Source organism: Idiotropiscis lumnitzeri, chromosome 2 (genome assembly GCF_059441095.1).
Source record: "Idiotropiscis lumnitzeri isolate Australia: NSW breed Sydney's pygmy pipehorse chromosome 2, RoL_Ilum_1.0, whole genome shotgun sequence".
NCBI lineage: Eukaryota > Metazoa > Chordata > Actinopteri > Syngnathiformes > Syngnathidae > Idiotropiscis > Idiotropiscis lumnitzeri.
Window position 1 is genome coordinate 7,651,273 of NC_142392.1, and position 15,971 is coordinate 7,667,243.

The 15,971-nt window shown below is 39.3% G+C and overlaps 1 protein-coding gene across 9 annotated transcripts in view; it reads right to left on the reverse strand.

The window, feature by feature from the left end:
* Positions 1–1,209: 1,209 nt before the first annotated feature.
* Positions 1,210–15,971, reverse strand: part of osbpl8 (oxysterol binding protein-like 8) — a 35,678-nt gene continuing 20,916 nt past the window's right edge. For 7 of the 9 annotated variants that reach the window (XM_088287866.1, XM_088287872.1, XM_088287870.1 and 4 more), the window contains 20 exons: positions 13,352–13,425; positions 12,258–12,338; positions 11,954–12,055; positions 11,654–11,857; positions 10,588–10,672; positions 9,813–9,978; positions 9,396–9,621; positions 8,992–9,176; positions 7,982–8,063; positions 7,772–7,870; positions 7,472–7,568; positions 7,290–7,388; positions 6,867–6,964; positions 6,661–6,750; positions 6,423–6,559; positions 6,168–6,353; positions 5,130–5,283; positions 4,303–4,405; positions 3,949–4,054; positions 1,210–3,809 (listed from right to left, as the gene is read on the reverse strand). In XM_088287866.1, coding sequence (XP_088143992.1) covers positions 3,680–3,809; positions 3,949–4,054; positions 4,303–4,405; positions 5,130–5,283; positions 6,168–6,353; positions 6,423–6,559; positions 6,661–6,750; positions 6,867–6,964; positions 7,290–7,388; positions 7,472–7,568; positions 7,772–7,870; positions 7,982–8,063; positions 8,992–9,176; positions 9,396–9,621; positions 9,813–9,978; positions 10,588–10,672; positions 11,654–11,857; positions 11,954–12,055; positions 12,258–12,338; positions 13,352–13,425 — 2,504 coding nt within the window. In that variant the 3' untranslated portion in view covers positions 1,210–3,679. The remainder of the gene's footprint in view (positions 3,810–3,948; positions 4,055–4,302; positions 4,406–5,129; positions 5,284–6,167; positions 6,354–6,422; positions 6,560–6,660; positions 6,751–6,866; positions 6,965–7,289; positions 7,389–7,471; positions 7,569–7,771; positions 7,871–7,981; positions 8,064–8,991; positions 9,177–9,395; positions 9,622–9,812; positions 9,979–10,587; positions 10,673–11,653; positions 11,858–11,953; positions 12,056–12,257; positions 12,339–13,351; positions 13,426–15,971) is intronic. The other 2 variants (XM_088287867.1, XM_088287873.1) reach the window with 1 other exon arrangement.

The following is a 15,971-nucleotide window of genomic DNA, read 5'->3' on the forward strand; positions in this document are numbered from 1 at the left end:
TCAACACACAGATTTCATAATTATTATTTTTTTATTTATAATTTTGTGGTATTTTACATGTGATCATACACGTCCAGGATGTTATTATCAGTGCCGTGAAGATACAGTCAGTCAATACACACATTAAGGTACACAGTATGCGGAGTGGGATTGGGTTTTTGTTGAGCTATGCGAGTACAGTGACGAGGACATGGAAAACAATGATAAAAAAAAAAAACGAAACAAAAATATTGATAAGAGGTCTAAGCAGGAAAATATATCAAAAGAATAAATAAAATGCTACGAGAGATAATGACGACAAGGAGCGGCGTCACTCAGGGATCAGTATCCGGACACCGGTGAGTGCGTTACTATGGCAACGCCTTCCTGTTCGGGCAAGGCGTTAATGCAGAGTCAGGTTCGTTACTAAGGCTTTGTATGGCACGTCTGCTCTGCCACACGACAACAACTCCCACAAACCACCTCTTGTAATCCAACAACATCCCAGTTCAATCTTCATCCCTTTAAAAAAAAATAAAGGCACTGGTATTTCTCCACATTCGAACATCTGGATAACTTTAAGATGAGCGAGGCAATGACGATGCACGGTTAAGAGGACGCACGGGTACACACACGGGCCAGCCGGGTTAACTCACCTCCCTGACGATGCTACCAAAGTATTCCTTTTGTTTCGCATAACAGTCAGCTGACGGCGGAGGCAACGGGATATGTAAACGTCGACAAGGCTATTACATCGTCATGACAAACTACATGTTCCTCCCGTGGTGCCTTCCAGATTACAAATTCAAATCAGGTTTAACTAAAAATGCATTGACCTGGCAAGTCCATAAGGGCTCAATTCCAATTTAATGGGTAGACACGGAACTGTTAGTGACTCAGTAAGCGGCAGTAGTCGTTTTACGCGGAGGATAAAGAATATATGCCTGTCAGTATTGTTACATTGTCTGTCTACATAAGTTCCTGCACCGTTTGTGTTCTATTATCCGTTGTTTACATCACCACACAGAAGCTATCAATAGACCCTCAATTGAATTTTGTATTGTTTTTCTTTTAGCATTTAGCTAAGCGGACTTTAGGCAATGCGATGTGATTGCATTAAATACAAAAAAAAAAGTCATTTTTGTTTGCTTTAGTTTGACAGTAAACTCCATTGGCAGTGGCAATTACAGCTTGACGCCTCTTTTTTGAAAACTTGCGCACCACCTGGCAAACTGTTGCTTGCAAGTCAAAGCGATAAAATCGTCCCAATGTCGGCTCATATCTTGAAAAACTCTTAAATTGGGTCACTCGGATTGCAAGGCACCGCTGTATATACTTTTTTTGATGGTGTATATATATATATATATATTTTTGTTTTTGCTTTTTACGTTGCCATGACGAATAGCGTCAATCCAGCCGTGTATATGAAATTTCGGACACATTGCGATGCATACAAAATGTCTTGGTGTTGCACGGAAATCCTGTTTGGTTCTATACACAGTGAATAGGAACGCCCAACTAATCATCTACACACTGAGCCGGGCTGCTACTTACGCAAGCCTGGAATGATTTTCTGTTTAATAAGGTGAATGTAGTAACAGGTAAAAAGGTTTTATCGCCTCGCACTACTTATTAAAGTGTCTATTCTATAATTCACTGTAGCACAAAAGCACTGGAAGCGACGAGGAAAGAAAATACGTTTTGCCCCCACCTCACGATGTTTAGACTTTTAAAATGTAAACTGATTTAAAAACGATGTGATCAACATTTGATTCTGTGTCTTCATCTTTCCTGGTCTGGAAATGTTAAGCTACACTGCGATAATGTAATTTAAATGGACCAGAAAATCGACAATTTTACGACCCAAAATTTAACTTAACTTTTGTCCTTCAAACAAGTAGGAGCTAGTAAACGAAAACCTAAAATGCGATCGCGTCTGTAATACGGACGTAATATCACCGGGTAAATTTAGCAAGAAAACTTAAAAATGATTACGAATGTGAGCTAAAAGAAGTGAAGCTGAGCCGAGGTTCAGGTCATCCTGACGTTACAGCTTTTGGAATGATGTCATTGTGTACATTTGACAGCAAAACTTAACCTACCTCTTCAAATTAAGAGGAGCTAGCTTGAGCTAAATGAAAGTAAGCTAAATGAAAACAAGTAAAGCCAAAATAAATACAGATTAACTAAAAACACTGTTTAAGTTGACGTAAAAAAGCTTTTTACTATTGTAAATTTTAGAGAAAAAGCCAAAATTGACCAACAAAACCGAACTTTACACTTAGGATACGCTATTTTATGCTAACTAGCTTAGCCAAGATAAGCAAAATAAGGTGTGCGTTTAGGAATTCGCGCTGATGCCCGAACATGACTAAGCCTGGGTGCGTTCCCTGATGCAGAGAGCGTCAATGCAGGTGTTATTAATTAATTTATTTATTTTTGTGACCAGCGAGACAACTGTAAACATTAGCTACAGCGGCTAGTTCAGTAGCGCCTCTACGCAAACACAAACTTCAAAAACGCCTCAGACCTAGTGCCACTAAATCACCAACAAATTTTTCCCGGCGGTACAAGTGGAGCAGAACATCCTCAGAATATATTTCTCAACACACCTAGCCAAAAAAAAACCAACAATTGCTTTTACTTGCTAATAAGCCTCGGTCGGCAATTTTTAGTCACCAAATTCTGTCGCATAAAAGTATAAAGTAATTAATTACTATAGATTTTTGTACATTAATGACACAAAAATTACAATAGCTTGTCTCATCTTCCTTGGTTTTTGATGTAAACTAAGATGAGCTAAGCTAGCCAGGTTAAGTGAAGCGACGCTAAGCTAACACGCGCGAGCAACAACTCCCTCATATTGAAGAAAGGTATTGAATGCAAAATATATACAATTAAGGAATGTTTCGACATTTTAACGCTGTTAAATCCAAGGCAGTTTTTTTTTTGGATGGATTTGCAGAATATTTAGCCGCACTTAATTCATTTTGTCAGCTTCTCACTATTAAGAACACTTAAAAATTACACGGTAGATTCAGTCGCAAAAATTAAAAAAAAAAAAAAGGTTGGGCAGTGCTCACTGTCGTTTAAGAGCTACTAAACATCAAGTTCTCGGGAGAATATTGAAAAAAATTGGACGTTTCCAGTGCGCTTGTGCAGAAGACAAAATACTGTACAAAGTAGTAATGTGTACTTATCACACTTTTCGAGCTGTACATGTCACCCATAAGACTTTTTGTTGTTTTCAAAGTGTGCATGAATTATTTTGAGTTCATTTCCAAGTGCTAAAGAAAAATATAAATTGGACCACTTTGGACGCAACATCATAAAATCATTTAAAAAAAATGAATACTGTATATTAGCATGAAAGGTCCTTTCATTAGGAAAGTCGTCATGGCTCTATAGTTAAAATACGTCCCCCCCCCCCGTCTTTTTTGGAGGATGACATTCGCATTAATGGAGTAGCTCCATTCCCGTCAAGACATAAAATGGCTGTGCTCTTTGTCGACAAGAGTCTCTTTGAAATTGGTGGATCGCATTTCGGAGTGGACTCGGAATTAAAATGCATTAAAAGTCTCCCAGTTTGTGGTAAATTAGCTTCTATATCTTAAAAAAAAAAATACAAGTGAGGATGATTCCGCGGGAGGGAAAATAATGACCCTAGAGTGCGTTTGTGATCAGTCTCTCTGCCTGGCTGCTACTTGAAGACGTAGTTGATGACCACCTGTAGGGCGATGAGGGCCACGATGATGACGTAGTCACGTTGTTGCAGGAAGGAGGAGCCCTCCGTCCGGCCTGCCGTTCGACTCCTCAATGTGCTGATGCTCCTGAGAATGCACGGCGGATGTATTGACGGTATAAATATACACTGCCGCGGATATAAATAGTCTGTCTCTTTTCAGTTGAGTTTTATAGGTGAGAGGTCATATTCAGGCTTGGGGAAGAGATGCAAGACATTTAACTCACCTGTTGATGTCCTGCTGTGTTTGCTTTATGGATTCAATGGCACTTTGAAGTTCACCAAAGTCTGCACCCTTTTTGCGCAGACGGCTGCTGTGTTTGCTCTTGTGTCCTGTGATGTAAAAATAATAAATAATTAATATAATTTTTTTTCCTTTACTCATTGACTGCCATTGACAACCAAAGACGTCAAAGATAATTTTTTTTTTTTACTTGGCTGGTAGTGAGTGAGTTAACTCATTGACTCCCATTGACGGCTAAAGACGTCAAAGTACCATTTTTAAAATTTTTTATTTATTTTTTACTCGGTTGGTAGTGAATGCAATATGTTAATAAATAAATTCATAAGAGTAGTCTCACGTTCGCTTCCGGAGGAGTCCTGGCGGTCTAGTTCAGGCGAAGAGCAGCCACTCTCAGGGCTTTTGGGCTTGTCGCTCTTGTGTTTCCTCTTTGGCACCGTTACCTACACGTCATGGACACATGAAGGGCTCAGCAAATACGTCACACTGGCAAGTACAGGATAAGTTTTGAAGTCACAAATAAAGCACACAGATTTAATTCAATGACAAAAAAAATATATATACGTGCAATTCACACAAACATGATGGCTGATGCAGAGATGACAGCATTAAGAGGGGAAAAAAAAGAATCCGGATGGACCAAATGTGCTAATTCTATATTGCTATAATTTATTTATTATAATTGTTTTTATAGATTTAAAAAAATAAAAAGGGGCCAAATGGCAGTGAACGTAACATCGTGGGAGACCACAAAATTAGAAACCATTTACAACGTAAAATTCTTCGACGACGCAAAATCAATGCATGGAGCGAAAATGAATTCTAAATAAAACCCGTTCCTAATGTTGCGGCCAGTGAATGCATGGCGTTTCTTTTTTCAAACATTTACCAATAACAGGCCCAAATGTTGCCTCCAATGCCACCACACACGCATTCGACGACACTATCGCACATGTTGATGCTCCATCCAGTTAAAGAAAACAGATGACGTAACATGCTTGCCACTTTTTGAAACACACACGATAGAACAAGGCAAGAAAAAGAGGGCAAAACAGGATGACGCAGTGAGGAAAAAAAAAAAAAAAAAGTTTTGAAAAAAAAAAATGAAGCTGCTTAGATGGTGGCTGAGGCGAAGAGATGTTTTTTTTGGGGGGGAAAAAAACCTACCTGGCACTTGCAATTGTCCCTCCGCGACCCCTGGTTACTCAGACTAATAAGACTGCCAGAACGTACCATGGGGGTGCGGTGTCGGACTTTGGTCTGGATACAACCGTCTTTTTCAAACTGGATCAGGTCGTTGAGGGGGTCCCATGGCCTTGTGCTGCAGAGAGACCACAATGAGCGACAACGTGCTGGATTGCAGTCCTATTTTGTTAGACAAGGAAACAGATCAAATATTTTTTATAGACTGGATTATATTTTTTGGGCCCCTTGGTAACCTCACTATGAGGTAGTAGAATCATGTTTCTGCTCACAGGCAATAATAACAAAAAAAAATGTCATAAATACTCTAAATACATAAAATAATATTTTTGTGCAATCGTGCATTAATGTCCTTTGATTAAGACGATATGTAATAGAATATAATATCTATCCACAAATAAATACAACTTGAAATCATCAATAACATTTAGGAAAAAAAAAAAAAAAAGAGTATTTTTGTACCAGCTCACATTCGTCCTTGCGCCAAAAAAAAAATAATTAAAAATTAAACTAATACAGTGAAAAGAATACGTAAAATAAATAAAATAAAATAAATAAAACAAATAAAATAAAATAAAATAAAGATATTTTTAAAACAAGAATACCATATTGCAGCATTACAATAAATAAATAATTAACTAATAAAGAAATAAAATAAAATAAATAAAATAAATAAAATAAATAAAATAAATAAAATAAATAAAATAAATAAAATAAATAAAACAAATAAAATAAATAAAATAAATAAAATAAATAAAATAAATAAAATAAAATAAAATAAAGATATTTTTAGAACAAGTATACCATATTGCAGCATTACCTAAATAACAAATAAATAATTTATTAAATAATAAAGAAAGAAAGAATATAAATCAAATAATATTCACGTACATGCAGAACGAACCTACACAGTAAAAATTATACAAATATGTAATAAAATCAGATTTTTCAGGATAAGGTAGCGACAGAATGCAGAGAATTAAATAATGACAAAATTCTCACTCAGCATATTTATAATGCCACTCTCCGGTGACGGGGTCCTGCTCGAACAGAGTGGGGTTCCATTCCTCGCACTTGGCTTTCCTCTCCCGCGCCGACTTCCTCTGACTTTCCTCCAGGATGAACTTCTCGTTGGTGGCCTCCGTCTGGTCTTTGTTGTTGATGGCCCTCGTCACGTGCTGCCACAGTCTAGAAACGACGGCGGGAGAGGACGAGGTCATCGTTGCGCGTTTGTAGCGGAAGCGCGTGAAAGCTCACCTCTCGGATTCAAACTCGCCCTGCTCCTCCGGCGGGACGGTACAGCGCGTGAGTCGGCTCTGCCTCAGGTCTGGCGTCGGGTTCCAGAACGTGTCCACCGTTCCTGTCTTTTTGTCATTGATGAAGATTTCGCTGTCCTAACGGAGGACACGGTCACAATAAGATTAATTCTGGAGCCAGCATGCAGTTAACAAGACTTTGCATGTTTGGTTATTCATGAGCACCACGCGACACACACCCAGTGTCCCTCGAGAGTTGCCAGCACTTCCTTGCCCAGCTTGATCTTTCCGGAAACCTGGTTGACACTGTCGCTGCTTCCCAGGAATGGCTGCGAGTGGCGCCAGACGATAAAGAAGCAAAAAAAAAGGGAGATAAAAAGTTAACACTGAAATATTTGATTTATTTAGGTGATCAAAAGTTGCAACTGCAATTGTGTGGTCTTACCTTGAGTTTGAACTCCAGCTGAGAACTGTAGCCTGTCTTCTCACACGCGATGGTGATCTGACCACCCAGCTCAAGAGTCATGGTGCCATACAAGATGCCTAGCATCGCACAAAAACAAGACAAATAATTAAAAAAAATGCATTAAAAAAAGATGGAAATGGAAAACATTGTGGGGGATTTTTTTCGGGATTTCTAATAAAAAATAAAAAAAATAAAAAAGTAAAAGTAATCATATATAATTTACATGACGCAAATCTCACAATTGTCATGGCAACAAAAAGACAATAAAAAAATATCAGCAATACTACACTGAAATTCAACAAACTAGGAATGGTTTAATATTGTGAAAAAAATTCCCCCTTAAGAGCATTGAAGCATTTGAGCAATCAATAATGAAAAAATATTGAACGTGGCCACACACACCTTTACAGTGAGCGTAGGGCATGTTCATCACATAGTCCTCTCCCCGGTTGAGGAAAGTGAGTCGAGCCTCGCCGTCTAATATGGCCGATAAGGAGTTACCTAAAGCATGCAAAAAAGGAACAGTAAAGATATTTACTAGGTAACTGGTATCATTTCTTAAATCACAATCTCTGCGCGTCTACCGTAGAACTTGGACTTGGCAAGGATGCTTCCGCTGAGGCAGAATCCATCCTTCCTGTTGCTGACGTAAAAGGCCGACACAGGAGGGTGATGGGAGACCTGAAGAGAAATGAGAAATTAAAGGCAGAGCTTTCAGATTATTGTATTAGTCGAAATCTATTTTAAGTTCCAATCTTCACCTATAGGGGGCAGTCTATTATTGCTTTCAGAACATTTTGAAGCTTGGATGCCAGTGCATCTGCATGTTAAAATAACACAAAGGAGGTTTCCACTGTATTGTTATTTTTTTTTTATGCGTTTACCTGTTCTGCAATGTAGAAGGTCTTGCTGGTGGTCTTTTGGTGGAGCCACATGCAGCGGTAGGTCTCGCCGATGATTGGGTTGTAAGGCTTCTTCAAGCCCTGCCAGTCCAAAAGCACGTTAGCACAAAAAATTATTCTTCACATTCAAATATCACTGGCGAGGGTGAGGGGGGGGGTTAGTGGGTGGAGTTTTGTACTCATAATTCACACCTTGGGCTTTTTATAGAACCCAGAGATGTACCACTTGACCACTTTCTTCATCCGGTTGTAGGCGTTCTCTTCTACCGCAGCCCTGAATGAGGAAATAAAAACAATAAAAGATGAAACACAGAAAAAGGTCTCATCAGCTATGAATTTGAAGCATAATGAAATGTCATTCAATATATTTGAGCCACTGAGAACTACTGTGGGCTAGTACAGAATAGTAAGTGCCATATTTTCACGGCCATAGGGCGCACCCAAAAGTCCCAAATTTTCTCCCAAATAACGCGGGAGCGCCTTGTGTGTGGGCCGAGTTCAAAAAATCTGCACATGCTGTGTAACTTCCATGAGTGCGCCACTGGTCTGACTGGGAGCAATACACAGTGTGTTAGCACCCTCTGGTGGTGAAGTCTTGAAACTACAGTCAGTGGACAGCATACCAGTCTGTACGAGTGGAAGAAATCTGGATAAAAGGGCCGCTGTCCATTGATTTGAATGCAAGCAAGAAACATCATGGGTTGGCAACATTTTTGATTGGGGGGCCACAATGGGTTCTAAAATTTGACAGATGGGCCGGACCAGGACCAGATGGATGGAGTGTTTTGGTAACCACACCTCATTGAAGAAAAAAAACAAACATTTAATTTTAAATGAAAGTGAACAAAAGCATTACAACAATATATATGTGTTTGAAAAACCACAGTATTTAGAAAATAAAACATAAACCAGGTTTATTCATTTAATTTTTTTCAAATTCGGCGGGCCAAATTAAAACGTTTAACGGGCCGCATGTGGCCCCCGGGCCGTACTTTGCCCACACCTGGGTTAGATTAACATTTACATAACAGACGCTGCCCAAGGCACACCACTCACCACATCCCTCTAACCGGACATCAACAACATTAACCGAGATGACCTATGGTCGGGAAAATACGGTAACTAAATATGGCGCCTTGCTCTATAAATACAGAGTATCAGTTGTCAAATGGGGCGAGCGCAATGTGTGGGAAGGCTCTTACTCGGACAGGAAGTCGGCATGGTAGTAGTAGTCGGAGAGTTTATCCAAGAAGGACCTCGGCTCCAGGATGAACGTGGGCAGGACCACCTTGGACAGATCCATTCCCGGTCGCACTTGCTTCAGAAGAGTCCAGATCAGGGATTTGTTCTCCTCTGACACCGTCTCCGTCTGGGCAGCCTCGCCTGCCTGCAAGACAGTCCAATGGAATAATTGCTAATTAATTAGCTGGCAGGGTGTTTAATTAGTGAGCTATCAAAGTCATATTCGTATGGAAATTATCATCAATTTCAGAATAAATAAATCAGAATCAGAATCAGAAATCCCAATAATTCAGTTAAATATATAAATTAGATAAATAAGAGAATTGTTAGTGCGATGGAAATGAAAGGTATTGAAAGTGGTTACCTCGCCGAGTTCCTCGTGAGATTGCTCGAGGTAGGACGTTTCCCGCACATGCTCATTGGGGTCCATGTCCACATACGAGTCGTCCTGGCGCTCCGATGTGTCGCTGTCACTCTCCTCGCTCTTCTCCAGCCCTTCGGGGTCCGACTCCTCGTGGTCTGGCTCGCCTTCCCTGTCGGACTTGTCGGAGTAGAGGTCCGGGTCTTTCAAATGGTCGCTGTCGTTAAATCTGGACGGAAAAATAACAAACAGAATTTTTTTTTTTTAGAGAATTTTAGGGCCTGACCGATTAATCGGCGATAGTCTTTCTTTTAAAATCGGCAAATAAAGTTTTTTTTTTTTTTTCAGTCAAATATTTTGCGGGTAATTTATATCTTTATTGTCGCCCAGCCCTAGATTGAGATATTTGTTTCGACTTACTGGAATCCATGCATGTTGTGAGCGCGTAGGAGGCTGTAAAAGTTAAGGGAATGTTCTCCTCCGGATGCCACCGTGCTCATGTCTTCCTTGCCCTCACGGATCATGGTTCTTTTCAGCAGGCTGGAGCACTTCAGTGCCAGTTCCAGCGCGTCCATCCAGCAACGACCTTGAATAAAAATTAATAAATAAAAAAAATTCCACATATTATAATACGACTGGTTAATTCCCAACCAAGTTGGTTGCCAGATTTAAAAGGGTGTGCACACTTGCGCAACCACATCTCAATCTCAGCAAGTTTTTGTTTTCCAAATCTGTTGGAACGCAACAAATCTCAGCTCTACCATTAACACCTGATGCGTTGATTTAACAGGAACCCGGCGTGAAAGCAGCCATTTTCACAGACGGAGACGCAGACTTGTCGCTTGTTTCAGCACCACGGACAGTTACACAACGTGCGAACGCCCTTTGTATATTTCAGCACCTCGGACAGAGACTTATCACATCGCCATGGTGTTCGTTTCATGACTGCGCTCGTATCTGAAATCGCTCGTATCTCAAATCAACGTTTCCCATTCCAATAATGGAAATGCCATTAATGTGTTCACATTTGGTATCTTTTCAATTTTTTTTTTTTTTTTTTTACAATAAAAAAAAATAAATAAAATAAAAATAATGACGACCAAGTGACAGTTTGTATGTCCATATAAATATGAGTGAACCCGATATGCAGCTGACATGTAGAGAAATGGGCGTCAAGCGGATGAACGTCTCTTACCATCAGACTCGGAAGCCGCACGGAAGATGAGGTGGCTGCTGGGTAACGGCTGAGTGATGGAGCCCACCGTTTCCCCTTTGGGACCCTGTAAGGACCTTGAATTATTCAATTGAATTGAACGGCTCTCAAGAGTTTGTTTGTTAGGGAGGTGGTGAGTGAAATCAATAATCAAGCGGAAACACTTTAAACACAATCAGGGTTGCAGTGGATTGGATTCTTTGTGCATGGGTTTTTTTTTTTTTTAGATGTTCCCTTTATTTTGCACTCCTGTTGAATTAATCTATGGGAAACAAAGGATTTAAACCGCTCACATTATTCTCATCCTGCCATTATGACTGAGTAATAATCCGGAATGGGTTGATGGGGTCATCCTTTGTCATGTGTCATATCGTTAAAAGGATCATTTTGGATTTTAGGTTCAGACAGTTAAGTCAGAGGCAAAATTACAATGAACGACTCCCCGTTAGCAATATAAATTGCGACAGTAAAGTCATCATTTTTAACTGTTAGAGAGGTGCGAGTACCAAGACCAGTATTTGCTGCGTTCTTGTGGCTGTTTTACTAAAAAAGTACTAGTGGTATCGGTACTTGGTATCGGTGCCTACTAAATAATTGCATACTGAAAAAATTGGCATATATTATAAAGAAATTCAAAGCTTATCATTTCTTACAAATAAAATAAAATAATGGTTAAAAAAATAATTACACACAATGGGGATTTTAATTTTTTCATTTTAAATTACATAGCATTAAATGGTTTTATTGTTTTTTGTTGTATTGTTTTTTTGGTTTTGCTGTTTTGATATCATGTGAATATCTAGTTATATAATTTTTCAATTAATACAAATTTAACATCCAGCCAGCTGTCTTGATGCATGTTTCTCCTTAACGGATCATTATAATAACTACGTTTTTTTTTTTTTTTTTACTCAACTATTATTTCAGCTTGCACCCTTGGCCATATTCCATAAAATGCAATCCTTCCGTGCACCGAGAGCTGAGTTGGTCCTGATGAGGCCGAATAAAGCTTTCGTAGATTTCTCAAGTTACATGGGCATATTCTGACCTTGACGGCCCAGATGGACTGCTCGAGGGGGTGAAAGAGCTTGAAGCAGAAGCCGTCCTTCTTGGAGGGTCGCTCGATGAGCTCGCAGGCGTTGAGCAGAACCGTGCCCACCCACTGGCCGTTCTTGTGGGTCTTATAAATGAGCAGGACGCCCGGTTTCAGCACGCACCACAACTTGGTCCAGCTCTTCAGGGTTCCGCGGATCTGCGGGTGAATTACAGGTTTATTCCTGACAGCAAAAATCTGATAAAAAAAAAAAAATTAAACTGGATGAAAGAATCATTAAAAGCTTGTTTTTACCTTCAACCAGTCAGCCATGACAATGACAGAAGGATCCGTGATGGTGCTGAGTAGCTCTTTTGTCGCCCTTTTCTTCTCTTCCCTGTAGTTCTTCTTTTGAACCTAAACACATCATCATCACACTTTCCACAAACTATGCCATGTAATCAAATCAAGAGTAATTTGCCCTTTTAACAAATTGTGTTAACATGTTTTTCCAATGACAGCCGATGACATCATTGGTTATCAGGCTATACATAACACGGGCGTCTTAAGTGCGTCCGGATAAACAATGTGTAAGCTGATTTCAGCGGCGGGTTTTTACCTTGAGGGACTCCTTCTTGGTGAGCTTGCCTCCAGACGCGGACACGTCCTTGTCGGAGCCATTGTACAGCTTGGTCTCCGACTGCGAATGCGCCAAACGAAAAATTATTTCAAATGAAATAAGATGACAACATTCGGGATGTGGATTATTTTAGTATTCAACTTAAGTTTAAGTGTCACTGAAGTCGGGAAACAATCATTCAAAAGGAAATAAATTAACATGATAAACAGTGCTGCGCAATTAATCGAAATTCAATTACAATGACGATTATTACACGATTGGCACATTTGTATAAAACGATTATTACTATTACATATAAAACATTGCTAAAATAGTTCAAATTTTATTGAATTGAAATTATTTATTGAGATTTATTTAAGTATATAGCAAATAAACTCCAATGAATTGTTTCTTTATACAAGGAAACCAGACTTGAATTTACACTTATGCACTTTTTTTTATTTTTATTTTAAGATGAAATAAATTTGATTTGGCTTCATATTGCTTCCATTTATTTCTTTTGTTGTACTCAAAAATAATATTTTAAATAATCGTGATTTTAATTATTACAAATTTTTTTTTTTATATAATCGAGCAGCACTAAAAATAAATATAAATTAGATCAAAAAGCATGCCTATTCTCCTCACAATTTACTCCACGCAAATAATGAGATTTTATACGATAATCAATATTAATAATTAATAACAATAAGCAAAAATGTTTATTAAAATAAAACAAATAAAGAAAAATCAAGCTTCATCTGCTTTGCTTCGCCTGTAAAGCAATGGCTTTTCACGGTAGCCCAAACTTAGCACACGATGAGCTGTATCAGACCTATAAAAGGCCTACAGGAGGTGTGGGAATGCGTCTGCCAGTTCGCTACGCGAGCCAATCGGGACTCATATAGAGCCCAGAGACAGACGCGGATGAGACAGGATCATTAAGTCGGGTTAAATAAGCCCTGAAATAAACGCCAGCAAAGCAAAGCAATGCGGAAAGTTCCAGAACAAAAGAGTTAAAACAAAACTATTTTGCACGGCACGGCTGGATAGTCTGAGACAAATGCCGTGAACATTTTTATCATCGCGCTCACCTTGCTCTTGGATATGGAAAGCGAGTCCTCTTTCAAAGGCAACGACAAAAGGTCCTCCTTCCCTCTCTCGAAACCTGTCGAAAAGGGGGGGGCAAAAAAAATATATCAACACATCCACATGACAAAAGCAGAAACTACAAAGACTATCACGCATGTTGGTGATTTTTTTTTCTTTTCCAAGTGACGACTCTAAAACGCTCCTACTGGTTGGATGCCAGCCCGGAACGAAAAAAAAGAAGAAAAAAAAAAAAATTCCAACCTCCTTATTAAAGTTTGTTTTCACACGGGTTAAGTCGGCCGGACCATCTGCACCCACTTGACGCGCATCCCCCATGCCAACCTCTGGCGGTAAACACGTCAAGGGCAATTGAGGCACTGAGATGGCATGACTCAGCATCCTCTTCCTCTAGATTTGAATGCGCACCGTTTCCAAGTTTGACACTTGGAATACTGCGGCATGTAACCGGCAAGTCTGCTGCAAAGCACCGAACGTATCAATTTTCCAATCAAAACTACGAGCTTCATGTTCTCAGATGGCGGAATGGCTTTTTTTTTTTTTTTTTTTTTTATCCTTTCAATGAGATAATGGCGACATTGTTGATAGATTTCACAGGGGGTTTAGATAAGGTCACATTCTTGTTTCGGCTGCCTCGGCTACTCTGAAAATGCTCTGTAGGGGGGGGTTTCATTGTTGGGGGCTCTTGAATACGGCATTTTATGTTACACGTGTAAAAAAAAGAAGAAAAAAAAATGAGGCAAGAGTCCAACATTGCACGGTGCAGTCTTTATTAGTTTTTACCCGGGCTGGGACGATACACTTTTGTCACGCCCAATACGGAACCTGATACTTAAATATTATAAAGTATTAACCTTAAATACCTTGAATTATTAAAAACAAAAAATTATACGCCCGCAACGTATTGAAACTCACAAAAAGTATCGCGATACATCGCAAAACGCTATTTTTTCCCAGCCGTAATTTTTTAGGAACGCACCACTCTCGAGAAAAGGACCTGGCGTGTGCCGAAACAGTGAATCATCATCATGCATGACACAGAATCTGAAAAAAAAATTAATTTGATTTTTGTGATATTAAATATACGTCACGATATAAATTACATTTGCTAGCTTGCGGGTTTCATATTAGCGAAACGCGACCGAGGCAATTAGCATCTTGACATGCGACAACAGTTCGTTGTAACAGAGAAAAGCTGGTCACTTTTCAAAATAAAATATTTTCCAGCCTAAAGTAATAATTAAACTTAAGTGCTGAAATTTTTTGGTTTCTTTCATTTATGCGGTCCGGCTCGCCCAAAGTGGCCCTCAACCTAGAGGTTGGGGACCGCTCGTGTAATACATTTGCTAAGACATTTCAGACACTGTACAACAAAATGACGCGCGAGTTGAGACCATTATCGTTAACGCATTATAGCATGACAAAAAAAAAAAAAAAAAAATGTTTTTTAGGGAGCAGATTGACGGCAATTTGTCCTGTGTGGGTTTTTCGCCAACTGCCTCGTTATTATTTTAGCAGATGTCTTTGAGGGGAAAAAAACCTCAAAACAAGCCCGTCTTCGCTAAAGGGAAAATGAGAACAAACCTTCTCGGTCTGTGGCATCCAATGTTGACTGTTTTGACAAATTTTTATTTGCACTGCACTAAAATAAAAAATAAGGGAAATAGTAAAGAGATTTTTTTTTTTTGGGGTGATTATAAAACATAAAAGCAGTCGTTTAGAACATTTAGACTGATTACAATTATTGAAGCAAAAACGCAGCCCCGATTAATCGAGTTGTATTCAAAGGTGCCAAGTTAGGTTGCGTCGCATGCTGTCCGCTCATTTAAATTTACAACCTCCAACTCTTCTGTCAGTTCACGTGCAATTGGAAGGGAAGGCGTTGCCCGTTTTTTTTTTTTGCCTTGAATTAAAAGTGTAAACAGCTGGTCGTCAGAAAAGAGGGGATTTAAAGACTTGGTAAATCGAATCGTAAAAATCGAGAAATGAAACCAGCATGAAATGAATGTGGGCTATTTGAAATTTGATATGTTATGCATGAAAAGGTTAAATAGCCTTCCCAAGCACCAATCAACGGCGAGAGAGAGAGAGACCATCGAGTTTAAGATGAGCCGGAGCCAGGACAACAAACGGCGTCGTGACTCACCAATCCCAAACCTCAGCTGTATTCCCACAAATTGAAACGACGTGCAACACAATAGAATTTGCACAGACAAAACAGTACGGCAAAGCAATAAGAGCGAGCAGCTGTCGTCTGCGTTTTGTCTCGCAAAAAAGAAATTGGTGCCTTGTTAGCGATTCAAAATCAAGAGGCTGGAGCTCTGGCTAGGGGGGGGGGACAAACATGCATCAACTTTCAAAGCAAACGGGGACAACGGCGGGCTGACTACATTTTAGTTCGAATTTAGTTACTACAACCTGGAAAAAAAAAAAAAAAAAAAAAAAAAAAATGGGGACGACTGACGACATTTTAGTTCGAATTTAGTTACTACAACCTGGAAAAAAAAAACAAAAAAAATAAAAACATAAAATCACATTCCATTCAATTTTAATGCGTTTTGTGCTATTTGGTTGCCAATGACGACGTCACAATACGAGACAACG